The 24,530-nt window shown below is 41.6% G+C and overlaps 1 protein-coding gene across 1 annotated transcript in view; it reads right to left on the bottom strand.

The window, feature by feature from the left end:
- CLASP1 (cytoplasmic linker associated protein 1) overlaps window positions 1-24,530 on the bottom strand; it is a 348,219-nt gene that overhangs the window by 36,937 nt on the left and 286,752 nt on the right. The window contains exons 32-34 of the mRNA XM_075530220.1: window positions 20,697-20,847; window positions 15,519-15,765; window positions 13,012-13,202 (exon numbers count right to left, since the gene is read on the bottom strand). Coding sequence (XP_075386335.1) covers window positions 13,012-13,202; window positions 15,519-15,765; window positions 20,697-20,847 — 589 coding nt within the window. The remainder of the gene's footprint in view (window positions 1-13,011; window positions 13,203-15,518; window positions 15,766-20,696; window positions 20,848-24,530) is intronic.

The following is a 24,530-nucleotide window of genomic DNA, read 5'->3' as shown; positions in this document are numbered from 1 at the left end:
GGCTAAGAACTCTGAACCAGCCATAGAAACACATAAGCTAACTCTGACAATATCAATTGGCACTGCAGCCTTACACTTAATGAATGCATTTTTCCCATCACTATGTCAGTGTAATAGTTACATGTTGGGCTGGGATCCACGGTGGGCAGTTTGAAACCAGCAGCAGCTCTGAAGGAGAAAGACTGGGTTTTCTACTCCTACAAACCGTTACAGTCTTGGAAACCCTCAGGGGTCACTTTGAGTCAGAACTGGTGAGATGGCAGCTAGTTTAATTTTTTCTAATAAGCCAAATTAGTATTACTTAAGCAATAATCCCCTCTTTCTCTCTCCTTCTAGCCCATTGGTGTTAGGTGCTGTCAAGTCAGTTCCACCTCACAGTGACCCTATGCGCACCATGATGGGACATGCCCCGGTCAGGTCAGTTCTATGTCACCGTCACAAGTGTTCTCATGTTTGAGTCCATTGCAGCCACTGCTGTCAATTCATCTCTTTGAGGGCTTTCCTCTTTTTCAATGTCCCTCCACTTTACCACGTCCTAGGTACATGTGATGGAGCCTCAACATCCTTGCCTCTAAGGAGCACTCTGGCTGTACTTCTTCCAAGACAGTTCTTTTGGCAGTTCATGGTACTTGCAATATTCTCTGCAAACATCATAGTTCAAATCCATCTAGTTTTCTTCAGTTTTCCCTATTCAATGCTCAACATTCCCAAGTATATGAGGCAACCGAAAATACCTTGGCTTGCATCATGCACACCTGAGTCCTCAAAGTAACATCCTTGCTGCTCAATACTCTAAAGCGGTCTTGTGCAGCAGATTCACCCAATGCAATGCATCATTTGATCTGTTGACTGCTGCTTCCATGAGAATCGATTGTGGATCCAAGGATGACATAACCCTTGAAAACTTCAATCTTTTCTGTTTGTCATGAGGTCACCTATTGGTTCAGTTGCGAGAATTTTGGTTTTCTTTACATTGAGTTGCAATCCATACTTAAGGCTGCAACCCTTGATCTTCAACAGCAAGTGCTTCAAGTCCGCCTCACTTTCAGCAAGCAAGGTTTTCTGTTTTTGTTTCATGATCACACGGGCTGGTGTGCTTCCTTCATGTGGGCTTTGTTGCTTCTCAGCTAGATGGCCATTGGTTTATCTTCAAGCCTTAAGACCTCAGATGCTATATCTTTTGATAGCCAGACACCGTCAGCTTTCTTCACATTTACTAGTGCACCCATTTTGTCTTCAGTGATGTCAGGGAACGTGAGTATCACAGAATGCTGAGTTATTAGAACAAAGTGTTCTTATATATCACATTTTTAAATAAATCTTCCTCCAAACTTGATACCAGATTCATTTTCATATAATCCAGCTTCTCTGATGATTTGCTCAGCATACAGATTGAATAAGTACAGTGAGAGGATACAAGCCTGATGTACAACTTTCCTGATTTTAAACCTAGTAACCACAAACATATGTTGATCTTTACACATTTGTCTGTTCTTGCCTTTTCATATAGGTGAGTTCATACAACATTTGTCTTTTGGGGACTGATTTATTTCATATAATAAATAAATGTTATTTATTTATTAAGACATAAGCATTATGTCTTAAAAGTCCATAGCATGTATCATGACCTTCTCTTAATTCTATTTTCCTTATATACATCTTATTTATTCATCTGTTGATAAGCATTTTATTTGTTCCTACCTTTTGGCTACTGTTGTTCAAGAGCATTGCAATGAACAATGTTATATAAATATCTGCTTAAATCTCTGCTCTCATCTGTGGGTAACTAAGTAGCAGAATTGATGTCTTGCTTTTTTTTCTGAGGAATCCTGTGACAGTTACATAATCTGTCAACTTGTGAAGGAGTAGAGCTAGCCTGTCAATCAGGTCACAGCTTAATGACCTCATTTGGAGGTATGATGGAGATAAACAGCCAAAAACACACTCTCCCTGCGAGGCATTCCTGTGGACAAATCACATGGAGCTATGCTAACGGAGCCAGAGCCCTGGAAATGGAGGAGCCACATGGAGACCCACACCAGCTCTGAGATGCCTCCAAACCACTGGATCCAAAGACTTTCCACCCACTGGCCTGTGATCTTCCTGCATTCAGCGTCATTGCATGGTTGCGTGAGTGGACTATGTACTAATACTGGATTTATGGATTTTATCTGGACTGGCTGGGATATTTTCTTAATATACAATTGCCATTTTATATAAAGTTCTTTCTTATACACATATGAATGTTTCTGGATTTGCTTCTCTAGTCAACCCAGACTAACACAAATCCCCACTGTATTCCTCAACAGCCATATTATTTTAAATTTCCACCAACTGTGGGTAACAGTTTTAATTTCCTTACCTCCTCATTATTTTCAACATTTTCAGTGGTGCTCTACTATTAAAATCTTAGCCATCCTAATGAGATTGAAATGGTTATTACATTGTGGTTTTGATCGGTATCTCTCTGGTGGCTAATGGCACTGATCATCTTTCCATGTGTTTAAAACGGCTATTTCAATGTACATTTTGGTAAAATATTCCAGTCCTTTGTTTGGGTTGTCTTTTTGTTACTTTGTTGAAGGTTTTACAGGGTTTGGTTATGTCATTCTTATCAAATATATATAGTTTTCCAATTGGTATCTTAGGTTTTCATTTTGGTACTCTGATGAGCGTAAGTGTTTAATTTTTACAGGATCCCATATTTTTGTCCTTTCCTTTACCGTTTGTGCTTATATTAGATATTCCATTAAAAGGCAGCCTTGATTGTGTTGCCCCTGCTTATTTTTTTAAGCATTTTGAGTGTAACTTTTATACTTAGGTCTTTAATCCATTTTGACTTGGTTTTTGTTTAAGGTCTTGAGACATGAATCCTATTACATTTCATTCCACTTATATGTGGGTAAATTCAATTTTCCCAGCACCACTTACTGAAGAGACTCTTCTTTCCTTGATAGGATGGACTTGTAAAATTAATCAGTAGACCATGGATATATGGGTTTATTTCTGGACCTTCAATTCTATTCCATTGGCATATGTCTCAACTTTTTAGGTATATAGCATGCTTTAGATCCAGAGTCTTAATTTGTTTTCTTTCAACATTTTTTTGAGGTCTTTTGTCATTCTATAAAACATTAACACTTGGTTTTTATATGTCCGTGAAAAAAGTTCTTGTAATTTTATTTTTCAGTTCTTGTAATTTTTATTGAGTTTTTGTTCAACTTATAGATAACTTTAGGTAATATTGATGGTTTAGTATACAGAGTCTTCCAATAAATGAAAATGGGCATCCCTTCATTTATTTAAGCGTACTTCAGTCTCTACTGGCAGTATTTTATCATTTTCATTGTGCAAGTCTTTCACATTCCTGTATTTTACTCATTTAGAGGCTACTATAAATGGAAGCATTTCCTTAATTTCCATTTCAGATTTCTCACTGGTGGCATACAGATTTTTAATTGTTATCTTTGTACTTGTAACATTTCCACATTCCTTTATGAGCTCTAGAAGCTTTCTTGTGAACTCTTTGGATTTTTCTACATAAGGATAAGTAAAAACAATATTGCTACTAGTTTACCAACTGATACGTGTACAGGTTTATTGCAGACATGTGTTTAAACACATCTGTGATCAGTAGATAGATGGCTGCAGACAAGTTCCCCAGTCTTAGTCTAAAGAAAATGCCTTCCAAAAATATTTCCAATCAAAATAGTGACTTCTGAACAGATTTGCTAGGCCAGTTAAATTTAAGGCCAAGAGGTCAGTTCATAAGGTTCTGATGATATTTTGGGAGATTTCAAAGCGCTAATCTTGACAGATTCTTTTCTCAAATGACACAGTACAATCATGAGGCTTATAAGGAAGAAATTCTAAGAAAGTAGAAAATTTTAACAAAGAGGAAAAAGGTCAAGAAAATTGTGCTGAGGAATTTCCCCCCATTACAACAATGCATCAGTCCATTTTTCAATGGTAGCAAGGACTGACCTAAGAGAATTTTGTTGGGAAACTCTATTATCCCTGATGTTGTCTCTTGAGACTTTTTGTTCTCTGAACTCAAAGAACATTCATTTAAAAGAAATATAATTTGAATCCTTCCAGGATGCCCAAACTGCTGTTTTGATGTGGTGCAAAGGGAAGAGCATAGAATTCTTTGGAGGAAGGATTAGAGAGATGGAACAATAGCCTCACATTTTGATTTAAAAATGCATCTATGAGTTTGTAGCAATAATTTTGGACTTACTCTAATGTAAGATCATGCCACCTGCAGATATTTCCCCCATTGTTTTCCATTTTGGGCACTTTTTCTTTCTTTCTTTGTCTTACTGCTCTGGTTAGCACTTCTAGCATAATGGTGAATAGAAGTGAGAGCAGGATGAAGATCATATGTGCCGCCGGTGGCTACCCCAAAGCAGGGCAGATGTCAGACATGCCTCCATCTTCCCTTTGTCTTTACTTATTCTAACACCATAATACTTTGTCATTCTTCCCACAATACTCTACATTTCTTCTGGGTTCATTAATCTATTGCAATGTCCCTCACAGAACTCACAGGCAATTCTCCTAATTGAGGAGATTTAATAAACATGTTAACAGGCTACCAAAGTCATGATCAGTATATAGCACGGAGATGTCACTGATCCACAGCAGTAACTCTGCTCCTCCAGCAGCCACGTCTCTCTCTGGTCCACAGCCTCTTGGCTATGTGGTCCCTTGGCCTGTGGTCTCCAGGGGCTAGGTAGCCTGCCTACTAGCTGCCTCACAAGCTCAAAGCCTCAGTTCAGTCCTGTTCCTCTGCTCTGTTTCATGAGCTCCTTTCCTTGGTGGTTGGTCTCAGTGTGATGGGGCATGGCCTCCACTGCTTCTACTACTTCAAGCAGGTGGGAATCTCAAATGTGCTCTGCCAGTGGTTCTTAGTCTCTCAAGATCCCGGGAATTCGCTCTCGTCCTGCTTCTGAGATAGCTTTTGTCAAGTCAGGGGAATGGCAGCTACACCGACCAATCCTCTCCATTAGTGTTTCACACAACTACTTGCAGAGCCTCCCCAATTATTGATTATAGAGACTTGGGTAAGAGGAGTCACATTGAGAAATTGCACTTCACCAAAACAGTACTCTGTACTGTTTCCTATGTCAAGGGAAAGTTCTCAATCTTACTTAAGTATAATGGTGACTGCTGGCTTCTCATATGTGCCCTCAATTATATTGAAGAGCTTTCCTTCTATTCCAACTGTCTAGAGGGTTTTCATCAAGACAAGGTTTTACATTTTTTGGAAATACTTCTTCTGTAGTCATAGATATGATCATGTTGGTCTTTTCTTTGTTCTATTGATGCACTATATGGTGTTGACCGATTTTTTTTAATGTTGATCCAGCTTCGCCCTCTTGGAATAAATCCTACTTGGTCATGGTTTATTACACTTTTAATATGTTGTGCCAGTATTATTTTTTCTTAAAGTTAATGTACATAATCCATATGGACAATGTTCTTTCCATATACTACTTTGGTGAGTAATGACCGGGGCCTTAAAAGCTTGTGAATGCCCCTCAAAGTGCAACTTTGGTCTGTCCTCTGAAGAAATAAGAGAAGATAATCAAAGATGCAAGGAAACAATTAGTCCAGGAGACTAAAGGACCACGTGAACACTGGTCTCTCTAATCCTTAGACCAGAATGAGATGGTGCTGGCTAACTGTTCTGAAAGAAGGTCCTGGATACAGTGGGATAAAAATGTGGAATAAACACAAAATTGAAAACAAAACAACAAAAACAGGTTTATTTACTGGTCAGATAGAGACTGGCGGAACCTCTGAGACTATGGTCCTTAGCCAACTTTTAGTTCGAGCACTAAACTCACCTCCACCACCCCAAGTGTCAGCTGAAAAGCAAACATGTCTCTAAGGAGAACAGTATGTACACCTTATACTAACTAAACATTTGAGATCAAAAGGGCAGCATTTACCCAAGGCCAAGTTCAAAGAGTGTTTGAACAGGAGGAGGGATGGAAACACAAATAGGAATGATGTGGGGATAGGGAAAACATAAACTGAAATGTGTATGAATTATTCAAAGGAAACTGACCTGCTCTGTAAACCTTCACTCGGTTCACAGTAAAACTCTGAATAACAGAAAAGAAAATTTAATGCAAATCTTGTATCCCTGTTCTTCTATCTTCACTTACCCCTAATTCAAATAATTAATTATAAGCATTAGAAAGCAATCAGAGATTGGGGGGGGGGGGTATGCACAAAAAAAAAAGGAAGAAAGAAAGCTATCAGTTATCATTCTGTTCAAATCTTCCACTTGTCTTCCATTAAATTCATTATTAGCATTACTCTGGGCATAACCTATTGCCTACCACTCTTTCTCCCTCCCCACCGGCACTCCTCCCAAGCTCCGCACTACACTTGCTCAACTTTTGTCTTTGCTAGTTCCTCCCTTAGAAAGACATCCTAGACTGCGACTATGCCCTCTGGAGATCACATCAGAAATGCCAAGGGCATCACAGTCAAGGTCAGTGTGAAGTTGTTGTTGGTAGGGGCCGCTGAGTGCACTCAGGTTCAGAGGGATCCTACTTGCCACCCGAACAATTCTTTCATGTTTGAGTACACAGATGCAGCCAACTTGTCGATTCATCTTGCTGAAGGGCTTCTTTTGCGCTGGTCCTCCACTTTACCAAGCGTGGGGACTCGTCTCTCCTGACGACATGTCTAAAGTACGTGAGCCTAAGTGTCTCACCATTCTTGCTTCTAATGAGCATTCTGGCTGTACTTCTTCCAAGACAGATACCTTTGTACTTTTGGCAACCCATGGCACTTTCAAAATTCTTCACCAGTACCAGAATTTAAATGCATTCTTTCTTCTTTTGTCTTCCTTAATGTCCAACTTTCAAATGCACATGAGGCTTGATCACTTGACTGTTGTGTCCATGAGTGTTGACTGTGTATCTAAGAATGACAAAATCCTCAACAACTTCAATGTGTTCCCTGTTTACCATGATGTTAGCTATGGTCCAGTTGTGAGGATTTTGTTTTCCTTTAAATTGAGTTGTAATCCATACTTCAGGAAATGCTTCAAGCCTCCCTCACTTTCAGGAAGCAAGGCTGTGTCATCTGTGTATCTCAGATCACTAAGAAGCCTTCTTCCAATCCTGCTACCACATTCTTCTTCATGTATAACCCAGTTCCTCTGATTTACTTAGTATCAGTTAAATAGTAGTGGGATATAAACACTGTTCCCCAGCTTTGTCTCCCTAAAAGATATGCCAAACATTAGAGGCTGTTTGCCAGCACACGGTGGGAGGTCAGAGGCTTAGAGATATTCTCCCTGAAGGCATTCAGCCATCAGTCTGGTCCACTGTAGGTGGGGGTCACACCCTACTGATAAGTATAGTAATTGTTTCCATGGAGAGCCAGAGAACTGGTCAAACCTGCTCAGTGACATCCAAGGTTAGGCCACCATCATGAATCTAGGATCTGCCTATCTTGTCACATGTGTACTCCCAATCCCTCCCCTTATTGCGTGTATACCCCTAGACTTTCGTCCCCCTCTCATTACTGTATTACCTATAATACAACCCCTTCCTGTGACGTATGTCTTTACCTTTAATTAGGGGGCTTGCATGCCCCCTGAGATATATAAGCCTTGGTTAGTAATAAAGAGCTCTCTCTCTCCAGTCCTTTCTCCCTGTCTTCCTTCCCCCCCCCCCCGCCTCCTGCCCTGTGCCACCAAGAGGAGCTGAGGTGAGCATGCTACCATGAAATGTGGTTGACTCCTTCCTTTTACTCTCTCTCTAGCTCCTCTATTTCTCTATGACTTTACTATCTTTTTTACTTATTATCGCTGTACAATTACGCCTACCGGACCCGTGATGGTTTGTTAGGGGCTGGCTCCCCTGACAAACAGTATGGGGAAAGATAAACCCGGATGCACACCTTTCCTGATTTTAAACCATGCAGTCTTTCTTGTTCTGTTTACACAGCTGCCTCTTGATCCATGTACAAGTTCTGCATGAGCACAATGCAGTACTCTGGGATTCCCATTCTTCCTATATTTTGTTATGGTCAACACAGTTACATGTTTTAGCATAGTTAATAAAACACAAGTAAACATCCTTCTGGCATTCCCTGCTTTCAGCCCAAACCCACATGACATCAGTAATGATGCCTCTTTTTCCACATCCTCTTTTGAACATAGCTCGAACCTCCGCCAGTATTCTGAGTCACCTCCCTTTGGGATGGGTACTCTTCCAGTCAGTTGGCCATGGCGCAGTCTTCCAACGTTCCTGGCATAAGTGAGTAAGTGCTTCCAGTGTTTCATCAGCTTGTTGAAACATTTTAAGGGGTATTCCAACAATTCCTGCAGTCTTGTTTCTGGCTACTTCTCTCAGTGCAGCTTGAACTTCTTCCTTGAGCACCACTGGTTCTTGCTCATATGGTACCTCTTGAAATGGTTGAATGTTGACTTTTTGTTTTGTACAGTGACTGTGTATTTTTCCCATCTTCATCTGATGCTTCCTATATTTTGTCTGTAGAAGCTTTCACAATAGTCACTTGAAGTTTTAATTTTTTATTGAGTTCTTTTAGTTTGAGATATGCTGGTAAGGGGGGGTGATGTGTTAGAACAGAGACCCAAAGCCCATCTGTACACAATGGGACATCCCCTCAGAGAGGGGTTACAGGGAAGGAATGAGTCAACCAGGGCACAGTAAAGCACCAATGAAACACAGTATTTCCCAGGTTCCTAGAGGCTTCCTCACCCCAAACTATCATGACCCAATCCTGCTATGCACTTCGGGTGAGATTAGAGCATGTGCACAGGTACAGATATGAACTTTATGGACACATGGAATCCAGGGACAGGAATGGGAGTAGCAATACCAGAAGGGTAGGGAGAGGGCAGGGAAGAAGAGGGAACTGATTGCAATGATTGACACATAATAACCCCCCCACCCCCACTTTCCAGGGGTGACAAACAACAGAAAATGGGGGGGGGGGGAAGGGAGACAGCAGTTGGTGTAACATAGGAAAATAACAATTTATCATTTATCAAGGGGTCATGAGAGTGGTGGGGGTGGGGCAGGGGAAAAAGAAGCTGACACCAAGGGCTCAAGAGAAAGTAAATGTCTAGAAAATAATGATGACAACATATGTACAAATATGTTTGATACAACTGATGTATGAATTGTTACGAGCTGTAAGAGTCTCTAATAAAATGATCTTTTAATTAAGAAAAAAACAATAATATGCTGGGCCTGTTCTTCCTTTATTTTTTTTTCTCTTTTAAAAAAAATCATTTTATCAGGGGCTCGGATAGCTCTTATCACAATCCATCCATCCATCCATCCATCCATCCATCCATCCATCCATCCATCCATCCATCCATCCATTTGTAGCCATCATCATTTTCAAAACATTTTCTTTCTATTTGAGCCCTTGGTATCAGCTCATTTCTTCCCCTCCCTCCGACAACCTTCCTTCCCTCACAAACCTTTGATAATTTATAATTATTATTTTTTCATGTCTTACACTGTCTGATGGCTCCCTTCATCTACTTTTCTGTTTCCGTCCTCCAGGAAGGGGGTTATATGTAGATTATTGTAATTGGTTCCTCCCTCCCTCTTCCCCTCCTGGTATTGCTAATCTCATTATTGGTCTTGAGGGGTTTATCTGTCCTGGATTCCCGGTATGTCTAGTTCTTATCTATACTAGTCTACATCCTCTGATCTAGCCAATTGGGATCATGATAGTGGGGGGCGGGGCGGGGGCGGGAAAGAAGCATTAAATAACTAGAGGAAAGTTGTATGTTTCATCAGTGCTATATTTTACCCTGACTGGCTCATCTTTTCCCCGCAACCCTTCTGTAAGGGGATGTCCAGTTGCCTACAGATGGGCTTTGGGTCTCCACTCGGTACTACCCCTCATTCACAATGATATGATTTTTTATTTGGGGTCTTTTGTTTTGCCTGATACCTGATCCTATCAACACCTTGTTAGCACACAGGCTGGTGTGCTTCTTCCACTTGGGCTTTGTTGCTTCTGAGCTAGATGGCCACTTGTTTACCTTCAAGCTTTTATGACCCCAGACACTATATCTTTTGATAGCCAGGCACTATCAGCTTTCTTCACCATATTTCCTTATGTATCAAAAGTGTTCTTGCATTGAGGGAGCACTTGAGTAGAGGCCCAATGTCCATCTGCTACCTTAATACTAAACCAATAAATATATGCACATAGATCTATTTCCCAATCATAGTATATATATATATATATAATTTACATATGCACATGCCTGTATTTAGACCTCTATAAATGCCTTTTGCCTCCTAGTTCTTTCCTGTATTTCCTTTTACTTTCCTCTTGTACCACCATCATGTTCAGCCTTCATTTGGGTTTCATTAATTCCTCCCAGTTACATTGCCCTTGGTCAATCCCTACCAAGTCTCCTACACCCTCCTTGCCATCGATTTTGAATCACATGTTGTTGCCTTGTCCCTAGGTTTGTTAACACCCATTTCCGCCGCCCCTCCCATGTCCCTACCCCTAGAACCATTGGTCTTGTTGTTTCCTCCTCCCCATTGCTTATCCCACCTATCTTATCTAGAAAGATTGCAGATGTAATAATATGCACAAAAAACAAGACAGAGCAAAACAAAGCAACAAAAGACAACAAAACAACAAAAACTAAACCAAAGGACAAAGAGAAAAGCCTGTAAAATAGTTCAAGGTCTGTTTGTTGACCTTTAGGAGTGTTTTCCAGTTGAGTCTGATGGAGTGCCACGCCCTGGCCCCAAAGTCCATTTTTTATATACCTTGGGGACTTTGGTGCTCTGTTCCCCTTGCTGGTATGTTGCACACTCTTAGTGTTTCCCCTCAGTGTGATGGGGTCAGATTGGGAGCAATTCCTGCACGGTGTCTCCAGTGTTGTCCCCCGTAGGTCAGCGAGGGACGTTGTGTCATATAGTGGGGCCGGCCCTATAGTCCTCTCTGTGCTTATTCTCTAGCTTTAAGTATTTTTACATTTCATTATATTTGACTTTTGTCTTCTCAAGCTGCCCTTTGAAATGTTCTGTTCAGGTCTTTGACGTCATCATCTCTTCCATTTTCCTTAGCTATTTTATCATCAACAGCAAGTTTCTGAGTCTCCTTTGACATTCAAAGTCTTTTCTTTTCATCCTGACTTTTCAATGACCCTTTGCTTTCATCATTCATCATGTTCTCCATGTCCTCCCACAGCTCAGCAGGTCTTCTGTCATTAGTGTTCAATGCATCGAATCTATTGTGGAGAGGTTCTTGAAATTCAAATGGGATAAACTCAAGGTCATATTTTGGCTCTGGTGGACTTGTTTTAATTTTCGTCAGCTTCAACCTGAACTTACACATGAGCAATTATTTTTAATATGAGAAATTGATGATCTGTTCCATAGTCAATCCTTGGCCTCATTTTAGCTTCTTATATTGAGCCTCTCCATTGTCTCTTCCCCCAGATGCAGTCAATTTGAGTTTTATATATTTCATCTAGAGAAGTCCTTTCATGTTGTATGGTAAAAGGTCTTGCAAAATTCTATCATGCAACATCTACATTTCTATCACTAAGGCTACATTTTCCAACTCCACTTCTATCTCTTTGTTTCCAACTTTTGCATTTCATTCGCTAATAATTATCGATGCATTTTAACAGCATGTTTGATTAATTGCCAACTGAAGTTATTGATGGAATTCTTCCATTTCTTCCTCACTAGCTTTTGTGATTGGTGCATAAATTTGAATAATAATTGTATTGATTGGATTTGCTTGAATCGGGTATATATATCTGGAGTTGTTCTGTTTTCTCTTTTTTAAACGATGACTGTAACATCATTGCTCGCTACTGTTTCATTCCCAATGGCCAACGCCTGTCTATTTCAGCTTACTAATGCCTAGAATCTTGATTTTTTTATGTGTTCCATTTCATTTTTTACAACTTCAAATTATCTTATATGTATCTGCTTTGGTACATTCCATGTTCCGATTATGAATTAATGTTTGCCGTTGTTTCTTCTCATTTTGATCATGCCCCAACAGCCAACGAAGGTCCACAGGCTTTCCTCCCTCCATGTAATTACGGTCAACTCTGCTTGTAGAGCGCAGCTTTTATTCAGTCATACTTTAAGTGCCTTCCAACCTGATGGGCTCACCTTCTGGCACCATATCTGACAAGGCCCTGCCTCTTCTCATGATGGTTTCAGTGTCTGACACCGTTTCAAGTCTGTCCACGGGGTTAACGTGGCTCATTTCTTAGAAACAGGCAGTCTATTCCTTCTGTGTAGTCTACTCTCAGTCTGGAAGCTCTGTTTGCAATCTTTGGGTGACCCTGCTGGCACTTGAAATACTGGTGACAGAGCTTCTGGCATCAGCAGCATATAAGCCAGCACAGTATGTGCAACTGACAGGCAAGTGGCGATCCTAGTGAAGAGGGCTTCTTAATTTAAAAACAGTAATCATCAGTCATCTTTCTGGAGTATGTCAGTTGACGGATGACGAATAGTAGATCTGTTCACAAGTATCAATGTCAACATGCATGACATTCCATGGAATGCAACCTAATAGGTCTTTTGAAAAGATATTTCTCTATTTCTCAGTCACACAAACAAAAATGATACTTAAAATTAAAAAAGAAAGTTCCTCCTAAAAGACCACATTGTTAGAAATGCTGTGTCTCATGATATAACAACAGGCGAGCATGTGAGTCGTCCCTCAATTACAGAAATACGTCAAATGAGTACAGTTTAAAGTAGTCCTCCTTTCCCCAAATCTGCCTACACACAGAAACTGCATGTAAGGCAGGATGAAGCCGCTGTTTGATCAAAACATTAGTCTAATAGGTGCTCATAAAACATTTGTAAATTGAGCAAATGTTTCGGTAAAGATAGATAGCACAATGCCTGAAATGGAACTGAAGTCCAACTTCAAGATAAATGGATATCACAGCCCCACTGCACGGAGGAGGAGAAATACAAGCACAAAGGAATCACTCACATCCTTGTCTCCAAGGGTCTCCAGAAGCAGGAGCAGGATGGTTTTGAAATGCTCTTCCCAGACCCCTAGGTTGTCTTCCCGGGTGATCTTCAGGAGCTCCAGCAGCGCACCTTTCCGTTCCTCCACCCGCTCGTTGTGGTTGGACAGCTCTTTCAGAAGGTCTGCCACCAGGTCAGAATGGTCAATGGGGACTTGTGGGAACAAATGAGAGAGGATTTAGTTCCTTAGGACAATCCTTGTTGCAGGCTGTCCCTCGGCGGCATTCGAAACCTTCTCACTTACCTGGACATTGTGTAGGGGGGTTCTCTCCTCCACCATTCTCATTAGCTCCCTCACTCGGCTTTGTGGCTAAGCCCCACGAGTCCCACCCTTATCAGAGCACCTCTACAAACTGTGGACCGCAGGTGTGATACCAGATATTACTTACTAATATTCAATCCTTTCTCCTATTTCAGACAAAGAGGACCAAGGGTGCGTCTCCTCCAAAAGGCCACCCTCGGTTATTTCCACTCGTCACCTCTCCCTCTGCTCTGCCCCGTCCACGGCAGTCCCAAGTCAGAAGTGAGCTACTGGGACGAGCTCTTACAGTACGCAGTGCCACTCCAGTGCATTTCGCTCATGATCTGCCTCACCAACACGATCAACATTAGCTACTGATTGGTTAACATTCATTCAGCCCATTTTCCAGTGTCCAGAGCTTAGGAACCGACATGGTAAACGAACACCAATCAAGGGGTCTGGACAAAATCCCCCCAAATTTGAAGATAAGTGAATGTCACAGCCCCCACTGCATGGAGGAGAGAGACAAGCGCAAAGAAAGCTCCTCAGATTGAAAGCTGGCCGCCAAGCTTTTCTCACATCTCAGTGTCTCAGAAACGATCACAACGAACTCTTGAATTCTAATGACGGAGGTAGAAATTAGGATATGCCTGAAAAATTACATGTTCCTCCAACTTAACCTTTGCCTCAGAAGAGTGCAATCGTGCATCTTTTTTTTCCAAACAAGTTACGTCTGATTTCCTCCTAATCATTTATCACCTGTGTATTTCATGACCCCCAGTAGGCACTCACTGAATGTTAACTGTTTGGGATGTTTAGGATTCTAATTTAGTATTTCAGTTAAAATTGAAATTAAAAAAATCCTAGGCAGCCTTAGAAACAAGAGAGATAAACAATTATTTTAATTATATTTTAAAAAACTATCACTATCAGGTTAAAATAAGCCAAAACATGTGAACGTGACAGTGAGGAGCAAAGGAAAAAATTAAATTCCGAATGAAAACACCATCCTATCCACACACAAGCGCTCATCTGATGCACAAGAATGGACAATGGCCTTCATGAAGTGTCAGGAAACAGAAAGACCAGTTTATGGGTCGTATCCCACACCAGTTTTGTGTGGGCAAGTAACTTTAAACTTTCAAAACTCCTATTTCTTATGGTGCAAAATAGAATGGTTTCTTCTATTGCAATTAAGCTAAGGAGGGAAACCTGTTAGAGTTATATGACTGTCTCCCAAGTTTGGCAGCAGGGGGTAGGTAGTCTCACACTTTTCTATCACTTTCTATTCGAGGGAACTAGTTACATTTTCCTCCTCTGACAGGCTTCTCTCTACACAGGTTTGGCTTTTATTGGTTTTGCTGAATAATGTAAAAACACTTAGTTCAATACCTGTTAATAAAAAGAAAGAAAAAAAGAGAGAGAAACACCAGCAAAATTCCAAATCCATTGTCAAGTCCATTCCAACGGGGAGAAAGGCCTCTCTATAGGATTTCACGGCAGTAAATCATCGCTGGAGCTGCTAACTCTCTTAACTCATGGCCATCAAGTTGACGCTAACTCTCAGCGGCCCCACTGTTAGTTTCTGAGACTGGAACTGCTTATGGGAGTAGAAAGCCCCATCGTTCTCTCTAGGAGCGGCTGCTGGTTTCAAACTGCCGACCATGTGGATCATAGCCCAAAGTGTACTTGCTGAACCACCAGGAGCAAAGAGTGTCTTCTTTCTCCCTCAAAATGACTGGCGAGTTCACTATTACTCAATAGTGCTACAATCATTGTAGTTCAAGTACTCATGGAATGTTAGCTCCTCACTCACCCAGGAGGACCATGTCGATGCCAACAGAGAGCCTGCCCCAGGAAAGCCAGGTGAAAATTCTGGTGTGTGCACAGAGGAGAACCAGTCAAGCAGTGTGGTAGGACCCCCTTTCTAAGACTCAGGACAGATCAGAGATCTTCCTGACCAAGAGGAGCCCGTGCTAACCTTGTTCCCCTCCCACTGCGGATGCCCGCTACTGTCCACTCACACCTGCTTCCAGCTTAGCCCCTTGAGGAGCCCTCCCTCCCCAGCCTGCAGTTAGTGGTCCTCACGGCCCACATGAACATTTCCTGACTGCCTTCCTAGATGCTGGATATTTTTGTTTGTGTGGTGGGAACACAAATCAGAACTCAACAAAGGCCTAACCAGGACAGTGACTTCCAAATGAGGACAATCAAACAGGGAGACCAACCATCTCGCAGCTGCTCCATGTCGTCGTCAAACACGGCCTCCTTCAGGGCTGTCTTGTCATAGGTGTTGATGGTGTCCGAGTAAGGGTAGGGATTGTACTCTCGCACGCGAGGCCCAGGGAAGGCCCTGGGGGGCTGGGTGTTGAGGAGGGAGGTCTTGTTGTCCAGTGCAGTCCGGCTGCCCTCCACCACCTCATTGCCTCCTCGGCCTTCAGTGGCTGGAGAAGAAACGCCCCCCTCTCGTGACACCTGGAACAGATTAGACTGTCAGCTCTTTCGCAGCGCTTTACACAACCTTCCCCTTTTATCTTTCAGGCCTGGTCTGGCCACTGATAAAGGGGTTACTGGTGTTGTCATTTGTATATAGCAAATCTGTACACTATTATCAAGCAAGCTGAACATGCCCACATTTTCAGTGACTTCTTCATTGGTTTACATGGAAACTCAGTTTTAATTGAATTTGATCATGAGTTTTACTCATGCTTTTGGGGGAACCTTGGTAGAGTAGTGGTTACACGCTGTGCTGCAATCCACAAGGTGAGCAGTTGAAAACCACCACCAGTTCTTTGGGAGAAAGACTGTGTTTTCTAATCCAGGACAGATAAATCCCTCAGGACCAATAATGAGAGGAGTGTTACCAGTAGGGAAGGGTAGGGTGGGAGAAGAAAGGGGAAACCTAATCACAATGATCTACATACAATCCCCTCCCAGGGGGATGGACAACAGAAAAGTGGGTAAAGGGAGACATCGGTCAGCGTAAGACATGAAAAAATAATCATTTATAAATTATCAAGGGTTCATGAGGGAGGGCGGGAAAAAATGAGGAGTTGATACCAAGGGTACTAGTAGAAAGAAAATGTTTTGAAAATGATGGCAACAAATGTACAAGTGTGCTTGACACATGGATGGATGGATAGATTGTAATAAGAGCTGTATGAGCCCCCAATAAAATGATTAAAAAAAAAAAAGACTGGGCTTTCTACTCCCGTAAACATTACTCTTAGAAACTCAGAGGGGGAGTTCTATCCTCTCCTAGGAGTCACTCTGAGCCGGCATCGACTCCACGGCAGTGAGGTTGATTTGGGGGAGGGAACAGTGATACATTTTCTTCTCCAAGGTTCTGGACCCAATTCGGAGGCAGATCTCGAAAGCAAAGGCTGTATACCCTTTGTGCCCCCAATTCTTCAAGACTGTCATGTACTAGCCTGTCAGTGTCATTAGGAGTAGTAAGAACTCTCAGTGTAGTGTGCGGTCAGAACAAGAATGCGAACATTTCCCTAAACTGGCTTCAGAACGTAAAGCAGTTCCCACATTCCTGAACTCTTTCTGTACTGTGTTTTCTGTGTATCCTCACCAGTGGTGAGCTATAGCAATGCTCTCTGAGCTCTACTGGGGAGAACTCAGCTCCTTCTAAGCAGTGCACTCTCCCTTCAAGTATGTTTTACTCTTCCTGAAACGCTGTCAAAACCCATCTCCTTTGACTGATGCCTGTCAGATCCCTAAAGGACAGGTATTTAATATTCTCCAGAATCTTATTTCTAGCGTTTTCTGAATCTTGTCTTCCACAAATTACAGCCTTGGCGCTCTGCCTGCCCAAGATCCTGACTCCCTAGGTCTCAAAGGCCCTTTATTTTTCTTAAAGAGTCCCTGCCTCATTCAGTTTGAAGGCCAGCACCAACACAGAGCAAGTATCAGTTGGCTGCTGAGGGCAGAGCAAGACTGTAGGCCTCTTCATCACATATGTATGGAAATTTTAGCAGGGCTGGGGACATATCCGGGCAGCCAGGCCACCAGGGTGATCCCCATGGAAAAAAATTCACAAACATATACACATACATATTATGTGTATACAGAGAACTGTGAATTGAGTGGGAAGGTGTATTTTGTTTTTAACACTCTCCCAGTTTCAGGTACAAACAGAAAACAGCAGTTTTCTCTTGGTCAAAGATAATTCATAGGTGATTTCAATGTTCCCTTTCTGTAACTGTCTCCTAAAAGTAAAACAGAAGATAGGATGCATTACTCTCCAAAACAGTGTTAAGAATGTCTCTAAAGGGAACCAGAGACATGAATAAACCATGGATACATGAATGAATTTTGATCTCTCACTTACTCAAAACCCCAATCTAAGAACAATTATCTTAGAATACTCGGTCTCACAACAAGATCACCAAAGATATGGGTGTTACAGCACAATGTGGTGAAGAAATCAGATGGTGACCAGCTGTCAGTGTCTGAGGCCTCGAAGGTTTGTCTTCGACAAGCAGCCATCTAAGTGAGGCATCAATGAAGTTCACATGAAAGAAGTACACCAGGACTGTAATTCAAGGAGTGTAAATAATAATACCCCAGTTTGGAAGAGGGAACCAGGTGGAGCTTGAATTGTGAACACAGTTTTGCAGAGGTTTGGGAAGTCACGAATCCATTTGTTGGGTTCCCTCATGGGTGTAGCCTTCAGGGAACCCCCTGACCATGGTCCAGAAATGTGACTAGCCGTCTTACCAGAAAGAGAGCACCGTAAAGTTCATTATGACAGCTGTAGTTAGGTTAAAATGCACAACCTTATCATTTCATCTCCCCTTTAAGCCATTTTAAATGTGTCTCTCAAAAACCTATTTCACTGCCACTGAGTTGATCCCCACTCATGGGAGTCCTGGTGGTGGAGCCGTTACGCATTGGGCACCTCTCCACAAAACCCGTTTGCAGCCACCAGCTGCTCCTCAGGAAGAGGCCGAGTGTCCTACTCCCAGAGAGAGGCAGGCTCAGAACTCGACACGGGCAGTTCTGCCCTGGCCCGGGAGGGGGGTCATCCTAAATTGGGAATTTGCTCCAGTTTTTAATCTTTTCTGCTTTCTTTTTGATGGAAGTTTCCCCGTTTCATCTTGCCATCATCGCTGTTTGCTTGTTTGTTGTTGTCCTGCGTATGACATACGGACAGTAACTAGATTGAGAATAACCTAGGGTCCTGGCATGAAAGATTGGGAGAATTGGGAAGTTATCCACAACGACTACAAGGAAGAAAAAAAGTTCTAAAATTGATTTTGGTGATGACTGTACAACTCTTCTTACTATGACTTGACTACTGAATTGTATGATATGTGTATTTTATGCCAATAAAACTATTAAAAAAATAGAAAATATAATTTATAATACACATGAAAAAACTCCAGATATGTATTTATAAAAAAGGGGGGGGCACTAAAGCAATCTAAATTCACCTTTACTCCCACCACCACCAAAACTTCCTCTTTTACTTTGTACATTACCTCAAGTCTTTGTATGCATCTAGACTGTAAAGGGGCGGGAGGGCGGGATCATAGTGTATGAGCTGTCTTACATATTGTTTTGCTCACAGCATAAGCATTCCCTTGTAAATAAAGTTTTTGAAACCATGTTTAATCTCACCACTATTGCTACCTTCTGTCTATTTTGATTATTTTAGATAATGCTCAAATAAACTATTTGTGATTATTTTTTCTTTTTGCTCATCTAGTCACCACAGATTGCTGGAAATTAAAATACTAGGTAAAGGATAAAAAATGCCTATCAGCACCTGTGCTAAAATATAATTTTACTACTTTCTAATGTAGTGCCATCAATCTCCCCCGCCACCAAGATTATACTAATTCCTCCATACCTTCTCGGCATTAAATACTATAACGTCTACTTAAACAAAGCAGAACAGTTTAGAAAATGGAATCTTGCATATTTAGGGGGCTTGAAAATATTGATAGAAAGATTCCATTATCTTTCAATTCCAGTTTTCCATGAACCTTTTGAAGTAACTTCATATACTAATTTCTATAGCCAGTCCTTAGAATGGATTTTTTCTTATATTTGTATATGTGATGTTCAGGTTTCTACTTGTGTGAATAATCATCCTACTGGATCGAAAATTCATCCTTACGACTTCTGCCTTATTAGACTGAGCTTACTCCACAACTTAAAAAGAAATATACTGGCTTTGATATCTGTCACATTCATTATATTTTACCTCTTCCTTGACCTAATATTGAAAAATGTGGTAAGTGGCTGAGGTGTTGGAATTGAATATACACAGCGTCTCAGTCTTCGTGTCTGATCAGCGTCGTCCACTTCTCAAGACCACCTCCTCTAGAGCACCAGGCCCAACCTCAAACCTGCGCCTTCCCGACTCCCACCTTCTATTCCTGCAACCACGCTCACAAGCGCCCCCTCCTGGTCCGCCCGTCCTGTGCTCCCTCTTTTGCTTTCTCCTTATCAAACTTTATTCCTTTCAACCTTCGGCACAGGTGTTTCTGATTTCAAAAGTTGAAACACACTTACCTGTTAAAAAATAGGGCACCACGTAACTTCTATGTTATAACTATTTGATGAACGAACACATCAAGAGCTAGAACCAACTACCATGGAGCCAATTCTGACTCGCAGCAACCCCAGAGAACTGTTCCGTAGGGTTTGAGGCTGTAAATATTTATGGCATCTTTCTCGTGAACACTAGCACACAAGCATGAAAAATAACCAAGAAGAATCATTCTGACAGGGGAAAGTATCCACATCTTATGCTAAACAAGGTGCACCTAGTACCGTCACTATTATTAAAAACACACCATGGCCCTCCCAAGTGTATGCATGTATTATGCATGCACGTATGCATGTGTAAAGTCAAACCGACTGCGGGCGAGTCAGTTCTGACTCCAAGTGCCCCCGTCAAACGGAGCAGAACTGCTGCACAGGGTCTTCACACAAGCAGACTGCCATAGCTTTCTCCAAGGAGGGGCTGCCTCCAACTGTCAATCTGTCGGGGATGTCTGGCTCAGGCGCACTATAGCACATCATTAAGAAAATAAGCCAAGAAAAAAGTATTTAACGCTCCTCACCCCAGGGTCGTGCTTTCAAAATTATGAACGATAGCCTTGGGCCTCCTAAACATACCATATTTATATATCTAACACACGCATGTACATTTTATGTACTTGCACACGCCACGCATAAAAAGCTGATGTGTGAAAGGGTGACATGAGCTGGGCAACCCTTATATTGTGTGTATCATCTGTATGCAAATACAGTAATACTACTATTCTAACCACAGGGTAAAAGTAACGGAGCTCTGTAGGCAGTGGTCTCAGAAGCCAGTGTTTAAGAATCTGTACTTGTCAATTAATTGACTGATACTTCTCTGTTAGCCTGGGTATACTTACAATATCACAGTCTTTTTTCCCATCTCGCTTAACTGGCTCATTCAAATCTTCTTGGCTTCTAAAACTGAATTTTTCAATAGCTTCTGTCACTCCACGTAAAGAGCTATAGATTTCTTCAGAGTTCAGGTTCTCTGTGTCATAGTCCAGCATGCTAAAGATAAAAAATATATTTCTTAAATGTAAATATGGGCATAATTTACCTCTAATGATGTACAGAGTTAGATAAATGCACAGTTTTGTTTCTTTACGTGATTTGGAACAAAAAAAGAGAGACATTTTTGTTAGTGTACTACCATTAGGCCATTATAGAATTTCCTTGTAAAATCTGGTCCTAAACATATTGCATCATCAGTCAATAGGAAACCAGTGAGAAACAACAATAGCCACAAGGATGCAGGAACTCAGGAGTGACAACTGTGACTGAATGCACGAGGTAATGAAAGTGAAAAAACAAACAAACAAACAAATAAACAAACACAACCTTTCGTATCTTGAAGATGCAAAAAGGAAGGTAGCTGTTACTGGTCTCAAATGTACACGCTTAAGCGGAATGGGCATTTCAAAATAAAGCTAGTATTACAACTGAGTTCGCGAGGGACAAAGCCCCCACGACGAGTTAGCAATGCTCGGCTGACCAGTGGCAGCAGTTTATAAACGACAACGCTATGACTCGGTAAGGTTGACCCTACTGTTGCGTTCCCAACTTTAGGCCGTTTACCCAACGCGGGAGAACTTGGTTCTGGAAAGATGTCTGAGAACATTTCAAAAGCAGAACTAAACTATCTTTCAAAGAAAAGTGATGGCCATCATTGTCCTTTCCTAAGTTTGGCAAAACAAAACATAAAATGAAGCCCCAATCCTAAATCGTTTGGTTTAGCCCAGTCTGTCACGGAGCCCTGAACAGATGACCTGGATAAAAGGGACAACTGCTGGTGACCCACCGGGACAACACAGAAGGAAAACATGAGACGGATAGTGCGAACTACGCACAGTCTGAGTCAGCAATCAGCCAAGGCCGAGCGAGGAAACACCCTGGAATTTTAAGTATCAATTGTTTAAATACATCAGAAGACCACAAGCTCTAACTGGGGACTGCTAGGGGCACCCTAAGAATACTTAACTATAAATAATATAAACTACAACATTCCTGAGAACCAGAAGCAAGCAGTTTCTCTGTGCATCAAAGAGAAAATGCTGACAAACCTAGGGCCCCACCGACAGGAGCCCCTCTCCTAAAGGCAACGCAATCAAGCCCTCTAGGAATCCCTGTACTTAAATACACGCACGTGTGCAGGACACACCGGGGGTTGGCTTCAGACTACAGCACCCAAGTATCATAATAAAGTGTGGCACACACAATTTGTTTGTTTCCCAGTGCACATAATACGTTCGTCATATATTGCAGTCTACTACCATTATTAAAAAACATTAGGACAATTACCAAAATGTGACAGAGACCAGATGTGCAGAGTCTGGGAAAATGGCACCTCTAGACTTGTTCATCCACACCTGCCAAAAACCTTCAATTTATTAAAACACCAACAAAACAAACAACCCAAGACAGAACATCTGTGCAGTGTAACACAACGAGGTACGTACGCCTCCGACGGCTACTTCCTCTTCCCTTTCTTTTAAAGGTTCAGCTAGACCAGCAAGACAAAATTTAGACAGGCCTTCTGATACAGCTGGGCTCCTACTAGCTTGAGGTTACAGTGACCCAGGTATTTTTGAAGGCATGTTAGGTTGTGCCAGTGCCTTAGATCTGAACTCACCCACAGATGAGAGCTATTTGCCTAAAATTTCAAAACTGGCCAACGTAGAGCCCAGTTCTCTAGGCCAATTTGGAGAGCTCACAAAAATACATACCAATTCAAAGACTAGTTCCGGCATCAAGTTTAATGTGAACGTGTTTACAGTCAAAATTCCACATACATACTGACAGGAGGCCAACCCAAACTTCTCAAGTCAAGTTCTCAACCTCCTTTGAGTTTTCAAGGTTGTCTATCTACGGGTCAATCCAGAGGCGCTATCCCTTCAATGTGAAGAAAGTGTGACTCATCGCCAGGGTCCCTGCCCTTCTGAGAAAACACGACAATACTAGCTTTATGTGTGAACAAAGGCATTTATACATCTGGCCAGTACACTATTTTTTACGTATAAAACTGAACATGGTGAAAACCATATATATAACACTTTAAAGAACTTCAAATCACAACAACTGAAAATGACAGTTGCCCATGCAAAAACAACAACTAAAAGCCAACCAACTGGAAAGACGATGGAATGGACAACAAGAAGCCTGGCAGAATGCTCAGTGTTTGAAGGGCTGTCACAATATTATTTTCCATATGTCGCTTCAAAAATGTTATGTGTTCAGATCATTCGTCTTGTTATTAACCTGAACATTCTTAAAATACTTAATTTTGGCTTGTAAACATTGACCATTATAGTAGCCTCTTTTTAAAATCAAAGGATTCTGCCTGTTACTGTTCCTTCTTACTCTCAATGTATAAATCAACTAACTTCCGACTCAGGAATCCTGTGAGCACAACCACGTGCAATCGATGTGGATACTTTTTCTAGACTCACTAGTGTGAGGTCTTATTTCCTTGGTAGAGCTGAAACTGGGAGCAGCTGGTGAGAGGCATAGCTGTCTCCCTCTAAGAGGTAATAAACAATGTTATGTTTTGGCCTGACTTGTATTGAGTTCCAATCAATAGCCATAGAACCCACATTGTGGAGGGAGAAGCTGAAATGCTAGAATGCTGCCATAGTTACCATCATCCTGACAAGTAATGCAAAAGAAGCAAGAAGAGGGACTGGGGCTTCACTTAGCAGAGGATCAGATAAGCCCTATCCTTTTACCTGCCTCATAGTGGGTCTTGTTTCAGCAGAGGCAAAAGAGGACACAATCTTCTGGGCTATAATCTGGCCACTTGTAAAGACTCTGCTTCCAGAAGGGATTCCTTAGGGCTCCTTAGATTAGGGGAGCCAGTCAGCAAATACTCGCTAACTGAAGCTAAGGTCATGTCAAAACCTCCCGGGGCCAGGTAATGGCCCTGCAGAGGTGTGTGGGGCTGGGTCTCAGAGGAAGAGAAATTAGAGCAGGGATATGCCTTCTGAGGTTTCTTCTTTGCCATCTAGTAGGGAAAAGATACTAAGTATAAAACCAGCATTTCTTATTCTGAAGTCATCAGCATTTTGGCATAATAAAACGAGTCAGACCTGGATATTTTCCTCTTAGTTTTATGCACCTAGTAGTTTTTATCAATTAAAAAAATATGAGGGGGGCTTCAAGAGGTTCATGGAAAAATGAAATCCAAAGCTAATTGTTTTTTTTCCAGTGGCTCACAGAAGGTACGGAGATTAAGCACGATTAGATGAGTTACATTAACCAATACAGATGGGAACGGATTTGAAAGGTCCTGGAAACGGTGTCCTCTGGAAGGTGATTCCTGATACTGTGGCAAGGCTGGCTGGGCTGAGCTTAGTGCCCCGAAGAGCATACTACATACTACATACAACATACTACCAGGAGACAGCAAAATTGATTTCATATTCTGAGGCAAAACTACAGTTCAAAACAAAATAAAAGGTGCATGATTTATTTATTTATTAGCTTTAATGACAGCAGACTTGTTTACTGGCCCTAATATTATTATCTGTAGAAACCTACATTCTGGAATTTTCTGTATAACTTTCAGCGCTGGAATAGCTTCAAAAGAAAAATATTTCTAACAATTTAGCTGATTTGTTTACCAGGTATGGTCTTGCTACGTTGAAGATACCAAAGAGTTAGAATGCACATCTCCTATGCAAAAGTTATCTAATGAA

The sequence above is a fragment of the Tenrec ecaudatus genome, chromosome 13 (assembly GCF_050624435.1).
Source record: "Tenrec ecaudatus isolate mTenEca1 chromosome 13, mTenEca1.hap1, whole genome shotgun sequence".
Lineage (NCBI taxonomy): Eukaryota > Metazoa > Chordata > Mammalia > Afrosoricida > Tenrecidae > Tenrec > Tenrec ecaudatus.
Note: the sequence above shows the minus strand (reverse complement) of the source record. Positions and strands in the feature narration are given on the sequence as shown.